Source organism: Vavraia culicis (genome assembly GCF_000192795.1).
Source record: "Vavraia culicis subsp. floridensis unplaced genomic scaffold supercont1.3, whole genome shotgun sequence".
Taxonomy (NCBI): Eukaryota; Fungi; Microsporidia; family Pleistophoridae; genus Vavraia; species Vavraia culicis.
In genome coordinates this window covers 195,280-205,880 of record NW_007360606.1, presented here as the reverse complement: position 1 = coordinate 205,880, position 10,601 = coordinate 195,280, and the positions used below count along the sequence as shown (strand labels likewise).

The 10,601-nt window shown below is 39.4% G+C and overlaps 4 protein-coding genes across 4 annotated transcripts; all 4 read right to left on the bottom strand.

The window, feature by feature from the left end:
- On the bottom strand, positions 1 to 495 carry VCUG_00324 (uncharacterized protein; the record flags this gene model as incomplete). Its single annotated transcript, XM_008075150.1, has 1 exon — positions 1 to 495. A coding segment is annotated over one exon (495 nt), but the record flags the coding sequence as incomplete, so codon positions are not given.
- A 187-nt stretch (positions 496 to 682) lies between these two features.
- VCUG_00323 (uncharacterized protein) lies at positions 683 to 1,724 on the bottom strand (the record flags this gene model as incomplete). Its single annotated transcript, XM_008075149.1, has 1 exon — positions 683 to 1,724. The coding sequence occupies one exon, from the start codon at positions 1,722 to 1,724 to the stop codon at positions 780 to 782; it is 945 nt and encodes a 314-aa protein (XP_008073340.1). The 3' UTR covers positions 683 to 779.
- Positions 1,725 to 4,750: 3,026 nt separating this feature from the next.
- Positions 4,751 to 5,215, bottom strand: VCUG_00322 (uncharacterized protein). The gene has a single exon (XM_008075148.1). It carries the CDS (start codon positions 5,201 to 5,203, stop codon positions 4,766 to 4,768), a length of 438 nt encoding a protein of 145 aa, XP_008073339.1. The 5' UTR covers positions 5,204 to 5,215; the 3' UTR covers positions 4,751 to 4,765.
- A 775-nt stretch (positions 5,216 to 5,990) lies between these two features.
- On the bottom strand, positions 5,991 to 8,756 carry VCUG_00320 (uncharacterized protein; the record flags this gene model as incomplete). Its single annotated transcript, XM_008075147.1, has 1 exon — positions 5,991 to 8,756. One exon carries the CDS (start codon positions 8,754 to 8,756, stop codon positions 6,213 to 6,215), a length of 2,544 nt encoding a protein of 847 aa, XP_008073338.1. The 3' UTR covers positions 5,991 to 6,212.
- Positions 8,757 to 10,601: the final 1,845 nt, after the last annotated feature.

Here is a 10,601-nt window from a genome sequence, read left to right as displayed (position 1 = left end):
CACGTTCAAGAACACAACGATTCTCACAAAAATATTACCGATTTTGAAAACATCCAAGTCGAGTAAATGCGCAAAGTCTATCAACAGGTGTGGTGTTTTTTCCTGCCGACACACAATATAAATGCAAGCGCTGAGTGTGTACAGAATGTTTCTTCCTCTTGTCAAATTTCCTTGCAGAGACAGCTTGTACCATCTGTGTGCGCTCTGTGCGACTTCATCCGAGAGACCCAGAGACGCACATATGTTTTTAATCTGGTTTTGAATTTGCTGGTTCGTTGTTCTTATTATGTTACCGCCCACTTTAGCGTACGTATCTGTCATTCGTACAAACTGTCCGTTCAGCTGTGATGCTCCGTTATTTTCGGTAAAATTAAGTGATGACGTGATGAACAATTCTTCATTCAGCGTACCACATTTCCTGCAGCATATGCTGCTTGTTGAATAGCCATTATCTATATCCGTTGATCCGCAGGCCTTACATTTTTGAACGTTCATTGCAGGGGGGCTGAACAAAATTATTATATAATTGTAGTTATGGAGTAATGCCAAAAATGATCGCTGGTACCGTTTTACAGAACAATTATCATATATTAAATTGTTATCTGCTTTATGTGACCACTTCTAATCCAAACTCTATGAATGATTCATTGCCAACTTCGCAGAACTCCGGCGATGTTCAATTACTCTCAAGATGTAGCAGCCAGAAATGTTGTAAAAAACACATATTCATAAAAGAAACTCTACAACGGATTTTAATGAATAATTCTTGCGAATGAGCATTATTCGTGCTGCACTTTTTCACTCTTGTCGGGGTGCTGTAAACCTTCAAGTTCCTCGCGCAATTCAGATATATCAGAATCGAATTCTTTGCATTCAAGGAAGCTTAGGCGATTTAAACTGTACGTAACGTAATCAAAGCAATCCGATGTAATATCGTCCATGAATAGACGTTTCCGTCCCCAAAGGAACCAAAGAAAGTGGCTCAGACACTCCATTTCCCTGACCTTGACGTAGAGCTCCTCCACATCCATGGTCATCCGATCGTTGTGTCTGAGATACTCCTCAAGAAATTTTTTTTTTTGCCTTGTATTGAATCCCCGTTCAACTCTCAAAATGCTGTCCTGCTGGTAATCGGTCATGGTCTCACAAAAGAAGTTCGCAATGTCAAGGGCAATATTTCCGGTGCAGCTGTACTCAAAGTCGATCAAACGTACCACGTTATCAATTTTTAACATATTTCCTACCTGTAAGTCCATATGAATGAGTCCATCCATTGAGGTGTCCTCCAACAGATACTTGATCTTGTTGTAAATTGTTGTGATAGACTCGCTATGGTTCAGAGTCTGGTTTTCGGCGATAAATTTCATTAACATATCCTCAAAGGTTTCGATGCAAGGCACCTCTATGCAATGAAACTGTGCTAAAGCAGCCGCTATGAGCGTGATGTCCCGTTTAAAATCGGGGACCTGATGTTGTATAAACTCCTCTATTCGATAATCCTTTGCCATTTCATATACCTTGGGAACATTAATATATTTTAATATTTCAAATTCGTTACTCCTCTCCCTATTTATGTACTGCTTGAAAAGATAGCGTTTTTTGCTTGACACTATCTGGTATACCAAATTAGAATATGCTTTCCTTTCTCGCATAACACCGATAAGTTTTTCACCACGCCTCGTAAGAAACATCTTGACTGCCCTTACATTTAAATCCTGTGACATGTGATAGGGTATATCTTTTCTTTTTATAAATAATCTTGAAACATGTTTCTGATTCTGACAACAAACATTTTGTTTCAAATTGGTCACTACCAAATATACAAAAGACGATACGCCACAAAAGACATTTCATACAATTAGTTATTTTTAGCAAGCCAAGCGGGTACTCGCATTTTTTAAAAAAACGATTACACGGAAAATCCGTGCGTCTAATGTCTGATACACGCTTAAATTGCTTTTAATTTTGTTTTTTTTAAAAATAGTATGCCATCATTTGAAGGAGATTCAGGTATCATTTAACCATTTTTCTGTCACAGAGTTGATGCAAATATCGCTATATGATATGCAATAACATAGAATGATTGTATTTTAGATTAGAGCGTTTTATTTTTCACCAATCTAAATCTAACATGGTAAGAAGGATCTATGCTGCGATAAACTAATCATTTAAACACAGCCGATTGTCCATTTATGGAGGATTGTTACTCAACTAAGTGTATTAAATCAATGAGAATGCGCCTCAGAAGCGAAAACGACGTAATTTAATGATTCTAAAATAGTTATAATTGCTGGTACGATTAATTTGTCTAATAAAGGATAGATAAAAAAATTAATATATCGTTCAACCATTCCCAAAATATATTTTATAGTATTTTATCAGTAACATATCTATTTAAAATCTCATGTACTGCATTATTACTTCTATCAACAAAACGGGTTCTTCTCTTTCATACAATCAATAGGTTGAATCGAAAATAACAGCACTTATTTCCATTTTAGTATCCACTATCTCCATGTTTTATTGTTGGTCGGGTTTAAGTGCGTTTTTGATCGGCTGTTTTGTCCGCTTCTCATACTTTTTCTACAAGCACTCCTTTTCTACGATGACGGTTTATACGTCACCACCAAAAAAGAGTAGTTTTGATTTGATCGTGCTATTTGATTAGAACATACTCTGAAAGACACGCACTAACGGATTAAAATCGATAAAACATGGAAATCACAGAAACAGAGTGCAAAATGATTAAAAAGTTAATGTGTGCTCTAAGGAGTTCTTGCACAGGAGAGAAGTATGGCAATTGTTAAATTTGATGTATTTTAAACAGGCTTTCATACTCAAGCAAAGCAATTGGGCTAGAGAGAAACAGCGCAGGGAAGAGAAGATCGTTTTATAATTGGATATTTATAACCTTTAGCCACCTGCAACTATAGCAAAAATATGTGACCGTATCATCAGGTCGTTGTGAGAATTAATTTGCGATGTTAGTACGCTCTATGTCGCTTAAGGAGACTTTATCTAATGTGATGGAAGGAGGTGTTAGCATTGATTTGTGTATCAAAAAGTGTGCTTGCTCGTGATGTGGAGCGCATTTAAATAAACAAAAATACTTTCGTAGAAAGGATGTAACAATTCATCATTTACACATCATTCCTTCTTTTTGACAACTCGGGGTGTAAGTTCGTTTACCCGCGGAGAATTTCTACTGCTACTCGTTATAGCGATCATCATGATAAATGTGCAGTAACAGACTTCATGCAATGTGTTCGTAAATTTTTTTGGTGAATGGTAATATATAAACGGATTTAATGGACAAATATGAAAACAGGTTTCTTGAGAAAAGTAAATGTGTTACCATAAAGAATTATAACCGTAAGTGATGTTTGTACGTGTTCGTTATGGCTGACTTGTTCCTGTATCATTTTTAAGTGCTAAAACGCTTGCTATTGTTCAGCATGCTCTACGCTGATCTGATGAAACAATTTTAAACGTTCATCTCTACAATCTATGGCATTCCATGCTCGTCAAATTTTTCATATTACAGGATACAAGACTTTCGCCTGCATTACCACACTTTGCTATCTTGTGTCAAAATTTTAGTGAGTGGTTTACTGAAGTGTTGTACGATGCTAACTCTTTTACTTCTGAGAGATGCACTTATAATACCAACAGTTGTTCGCGAAGTGTAGCTTTTATGTTCACACATCCATCAAAAGATGGCCGTCAAAAGTTGTTACTCATATTTATAAAGCGTGCAAGAAATTTACTCGACGAATAAATGTTTTGCTGGATAGATTGAACTGATACTATTCGCCATGCTTTACATTGAAATAAGTGTATGTAGCAATTGTATGTTTAGCTGTGATCTTGTAAAAATGATTAGTTAGCAACGATAGCTCTTTCTTGTACAACAGCGTATTAGCTCATTCTTGTACAACAGCGTATTAGCTCTTTCTTGTACAACGGCGTATTGATGCTTGTTTTAAGTGGTCGGTTCCCTCTAAACTGTCAAAAATTCTGAAATTGCTTTATCGGACAGTTGTAACCGATAGTTACATGTGCACAGGACTGCACTCCTTTCATATCCTGATACTGTGCCCGCAAATGAGTATCAACAAATGGACCAAGCGTTCTTCAAATGTTGCTGCGCGATATTTGATGTTTTTCGAACATGCAATGCAGAGCCTACATGGCGTGTAAAACGGATGTTGCCACATTGCGATCGTCTTTTCTTGTACTCTTTTAGAAATACAAACAGCACAATCCTGTACTCGTTATTCGAGATAAATCATCCACTCGGGTTGCTTCCGCAATTTCATGGCAAGGCAACACCTTGACTTTGAAATTCCTTCAACTTATATGGCAATAACCATGAGAACGGCTTGTAATAAGCAATGCCATAATGCGATGAAAGAGTGCATTAACCATCGTAATATCTCGTTATGTATGTTCTTTAATTTTTCTTCATCAAATTACATTTATTTGTCTCCTCACACATCAACCTCATCCAAGCAAACATGCTTTCATTGTCAGCCAGTACCGATCGTGAGCACTGGCCTTTTGTTCATAGGTTCTCCAATGAAAAGATCGGCCATTTATTCCGCTAGCACGGAACAAAAATTAGAACAGGCAAATTGGAATGGATGCTATTATGGATAACACTTCACAGAAATCAAAAAAGAAAAAACCTGAAAATTACGGCAGAGGAAATATTAACCAAAACGGGAATAACACTGTACGTAGAAGGGCGTAATACTCAGAAATTTTAATAGTAATTGTAGTTTTTACCCACAAAGTTTATCGCTGTCGTTTTCTTGCTATTAAGACACTTTCCGATGAAAATCACCTCATCCGTGATGAACTTCACAATCAAACTGACACGCTCTTTGTCATCTCCGACGACCTCTTCCTTGCTGAGAAAGAAGTAGAGCGGTAGATTCTCTTTCGAGCTGTACTCAAACTTCTTTATGAACGTGTACTTGTTGTTGCTGAAGGTGACACCGGAAGAAAAGTCCTCCTTGTCAAGCAGCGAAACGTACTGCATTGCATCTTTGGCTGTGCACTTCGTATTTGAATCGCTGAAATGGAAATTGTCTTTCGAATAAAAGTTCTGCACCAAGAAGTACTCTTTACCCTCCTTCTTGTTGCGTTCGAAAAACTCTTCCCATTGTGCCAAACTATCATCCTCCTGCTGGTCCGACATTCTCTCCTAGCCCCTCGGTTGTTGTTTTTTTAAAAAAATGATGGTAATGATAAGCAGAAGACGTGCAGATCACGATACGTACGAACACATCGATGTGGTAACGGAGCTTAGCTCATTTCATCGTAAAAAAATTTGCAGAGTACAACGTACTAAAAAATTGCACAACATTTCTTGGTGTGTGAATGAAGAGCCTTTGTGTCTTCATCGTGCTTTGAGTTGATTTATAAGACAATTCATACCAATAGTAAGAGCCTTTGTGTCTTCATCATATGTTTGACGGCTTTTCCACGATTATTCTGTGCGTAAAGCACATAATTTGTTGCGTAAGTTTGTTAGCAGGAACGCCATGATCTCAGAAAACACCTAATATATCCCTTCACATAAGAAAAGGATGCAACAACGATACCACTTATCGATCGCAATCATTTTTACTTCTTAATTCTAAGCAAGTTTACCTTTATTGCCCTTGTTGCTCGACATTACCTATTTCAATATTTTTATCCTATGCAACCCGTCTGATCAAACAGGCTTTCTATCATTACAAGTAACTGCTCATTTCAAAACCAAATTAGATCAGTGGTGTCAAATTACTGCTTCTTCATGCCAACACTAGGTAAAATATCTTCTTCAACAACAATAAAATTACCATTTCTAGCAACACCTACCCTTAAGGCAGTTCATACCCTTAAATTTGTGCTTTTCCACAGATAATGCCAAAGCATCGTTCTCAATGAAATCAGCACCAAAAGTTCAAAACAACGAATTTTGTCTTAGAAAAACCATTAAACATACTATTTTATTTACTCTGCAACCAGAATTAAAACCATTTCATAAATTAACACTATATCATACTCAGCACTGTAGCAGCAATAATAGCGATACTGATCACGCACCAAGCTATTTGCATAAAGAGGAACACGCCATATTATTATATGCACGTCGCGTAACGCATAAACAACAACATTCGTTCTTGAAGGAGTTCATCTTCAGCACTGTATCTGACGAGTTCTTACCACTTGAAACCGTAGTAAAAGGCGGTGATTGCCAGCGCGATGAGAATAAGAAGCACAACACAGAGAAGTATCCTTGTGACTACGCTCATGCTTTTATGAGATGATCTATCATCATTTTGGTCGGTATTTTCCGGATCTGGTGCTTTGTTATTGTCGATGCCACCACTGCCGCCACCACCACCGCCGTTACTTCCGCCACCACCACCGCTTATAGTACCACCACCACTGTCGCTACTTCCCCCGCCACTGCCACTACCGCCCATAGTAATTAAAGGCAGTATAGGAGGACGAGAATTTGCGGAATGCTCTGATTTGGAATGTGAAACGTTCAAAGGAGGCTCCGGCTGCTTAATCTGTGATTGCGTCGATATTTGTCGTGAGAGCATTCTATCATTGAGTGAATGATTCCGCTTTAGCCGGCAGTAATTATTAGAAGAATCCTCTGATTTGGATGAATTGTTATCAGCAATCTCGGTAAGTGGTTCTGCTTGGAAGTCTGTGTCTGCAATCCTTTCCGAATCTTCTAGACTTCTAGGCGTACAGCATGTACTTAAAGTGTCTGGCGTACTCATCTCATGTTCGAACACCGAATCATTCAACGACTGATCATCTGATGCAATACAAGTACCACATGAGTCCAACAAACTATGATCAGCCGGCAATCCTGTACTACGCATATCATGGGGATGAAAAACACCGGGATGTATCGCATTCGCAGACACATCCCTTTGAACTGGTAAGTCACCCGCTAAATTTGCTCTGTCTTCAAATGAAAAATCGTATTCTTCTGTTGGCGTGTTAGTATGGGTTGTTTGAGGCGTTTCGTTTTCAAAATTAAGCCATCTTGTAAATCTGTCCTTTGTTGTGTCTGAACACCCATCTGCATCAATTGAATTATCCAGCGAGTTGCGTGATAAATTGGGATTGTTGATTGAGTGTGTAGAAACCAAGAGTCCTGCTGATGAACCGTCCGTTAGATCATCAGTTAGGCCAGAAGGTGAAATGCTAGCTAATGGTATATTCGCTCGATCATCATGAGTCGTTGCGTTTGCTGAGCCATCTCTTTGACCTTCTGAGGATCCATAACCCATCATTCCCCAGAAGCTATTACCTATCCATTTCATGGCTGACGAGCAATATATACTGACAGTCGCATAACCATTTTCCATAAACGACTTTTTCGTTGATGCAATGCTATGTTCTGTTGCTTGCGATGATGCTCTAACAGCCACATTGAAACCGTGTGCTGGATGTGTATCCCCAGCATCGGTCCGTATACTGCCAGTGTCATCGGCATTGGCCTGTGAACCCTCCTCGACATCGGTCAATACACTGCCAGTGTCATCGGCATTGGTCTGTAAATCCTCCTCGACATCGGTCCGTACACTGCCAGTGTCATCGGCATTGGCCTGTGAACCCTCCTCGACATCGGTCCGTACACTGCCAGTGTCATCGGCATTGGCCTGTGAACCCTCCTCGACATCGGTCCGTACACTGCCAGTGTCATCGGCATTGGCCTGTGAACCCTCCTCGACATCGGTCCGTACACTGCCAGTGTCATCGGTATAACTATAAAAATCTTCATCGCCCTCGACATCACTATGTAAATCCTCCCCAGCATCGGTCCGAGCATTTCCTGTGCCCGTAGCATTGATCTGTAAATCTTGATTTTGATTCCTACCCAACATACGATCAACGAATCGCTGGCCATTTTTGAGGATCTTATCGTTAAACATGTTTTTTAAACCTGACCAAAAACCAGCACCTTGTGTATTATTGTCTTGGTTATCATAATCACCACTTGGCATAGCATCTGCATAGCTTAGAAAAGAACGCCTTTTCAGAGATTTTATGTAAATTGAATTTGTTGCACGCTTTTCTTTCACCTTCTTAACATATGTGCTATTTAGTCGTATTCTTTTACGCATTGGTTCTCCCTCGCACGTAATACCTCTTTGCTCAGTCTCATCCCGTTTTCGTTTACCCAGACACTTTAAGCAATAAGTCGCCATTCTCATTCTTTCCTGATCATTATTTCTCGGCCCCATCACCACGCTTTTTCTCTCACTATTTTTTTCCCTATCATTACATTTCCTAAGTTTCCTGCTATTTCCATTATTCCCTAGACTCCTCGTATCAACTCCCACCTCGCGTCCGTTCTCTCCACGCCCAGTGTCATCTCCCACCTCGCACCCCTTCTCTTCATACTCAGTATCGCCTACTGTGTCATGCATCACATTATCTCTTATGTGAACCTCAAACTTTTCTTTTAGCGTTTGTGCTTGCTCAATGCCTGACAAAACCATCTTTCTTTCCCTTAGACTCGTAAGTTCATTTCTTAACCTCTCCATATCAATACTAGGATCTGCGAACAACAGAGAAATCTCCAAAAGCAGTTTATACGAGAGAAATGACAACATAAATATCTTCCAGAACATGGGTTTTTGCTTATTTGTATTTTTATCTTTACCATAATAGGCTAATGCATTTTTGTGCTTCTCCCGTACATTCTTATCGTAAAGCATGCTATTCTTATCCATTTCGCTTCTCCTTCACCAGAAACATTGCTTGCCAACAAAAATTTTTATTTCTGCAAATTTTGTATTTTTTTACAATTAGCCCAATTCGTAATTCACCACTATTCGATAGACCGATCAAAAATATGGTACGATGGGGTGTGCCACACGGCGAAAAACGATACGTAATGCTGTAAAGTACCACAAAAACAAATTATTTGACAGGCTATGTCCTACGAACACACATGTCCGTTATCACGCAAACGTATGTCCATCACATCAAATGATGCATTTCAATTAACGAGATATGGCACATCACGAATTGATTAATGAATCGGTTTACGTGTCACGTTATAAACGTATAATCCGTTCCGGTGAGATACGAGCAGAGTGCTAAGTTTATTTAGCGGTGTATCTGCATTTGATTCTCAATGCATTTTAAAGCGCGTGCGAGCAAAGAGCAGCACAGCCAAAGCCTTGAGTACAAAAATACGTTAAGCAATCCATGATAAGGGAATAAAGTACACGCACTAGCAGCTTCATTTATTTTTCAATATCTACGTACTGTATCATATTCTACCGCTGTTTCACTGTTACTTTCTCGTCAATCAATCCAAATAACACCGTTTACTACACCGCAGTATTACCTTTTTGTAAAAAAGTCTATTTAATTAGCACTTTACAACCAATCCGTGTGTTGCGTTCGCACGTTTCATCGCCTGTACCCATTGCCAAACCGTAGTTGCGCCATAAAAAAATGAACTGCTCGGTCTTTCAACCTTGCTCACCGGTTGAAAGCATCATGTGCATCTCTTCGTTTCTGTTACCCAGATTATTCCTAAGCTTTGATTTAAAAGGGATGAGAGTGCCAAAAAAGTATGATTTGGCTGCTAGCCGCAACGTTCTGTCTACCAAACGGAGTAGGTGCACGCTGCTTTGCATAGCATGATCTACCATTGATACCTAGTTTGCGTGAACACGCCACTTTTCGTAAGAACTACGTTTTAGAGTAGATCAGCTGTACCACCGCTAAGAGCAGCAGCCTACCCAAGTCAAAAACTTAACTTTATCCTTAAAACTGTACGATCTGCACATATCCAGTTTAAGCTCTGCCATGCGCTCTTGGTCAGCACTTAACCCTATTCCCTATTTTCATTGAACTGCGCGTCCATAAAAGCACCTATAGGACATATTTGTGCGTTATAAAAATTATATCCTGTTTAATTAACGTGTACAGGCATGAACGCTTCCCATCTACCAGTTTGAACGCACAAGTAACGATGGTAATTGCGGTTCACCGTGAATATCGTGCTGTGCACAGATTTATCGAGCATATCGAAGGTAAAGAAATATTTTAACGAGCATTTGTGCATCGCTGCAAAGATGCATTCTCATTCCTTTGTAGTTTATCACCAGTACGCGGGCAATAAGCAAAGTTAAGCGATTCACCTGTCATACAATGACAGATAGAAATGTTCATCCTATGACAGGTGGAGTAAATCAAGTTAGTTTTTAGAGCAGAGCGCGTAGAAATACGTAGAGCAGTACGCAGCATGTAATGATACCACAGTACATATCGTGATAGCACGCCAAAACCATTGTATCGCCTATAAATCTTGCGCAACACCAAGCACAGTGAACGGTTCATCATTTCACGTACACTGCGGAGTTTTCCAGTGAACCTTTGTAAAAATACGCACACGGCTGTGAAAAGATGGTAAATCGAACAAAAAGACGTTCTATGGTGGGATAAAACAATAGATTCAGATCACAAGGCTAACACTGCAAATTAATTTATTTTTGCCAGTCAGATGATGTGCAATCACGGTACATGTTGTGTGGAACAGCAGTGCGCTATCGTGGTCGTTG

Excerpts from the sequence above, each read along its gene's own strand:
- VCUG_00322 (XM_008075148.1), bottom strand. The coding sequence starts at position 5,203 with ATGTCGGACCAGCAGGAGGATGATAGTTTGGCACAATGGGAAGAGTTT.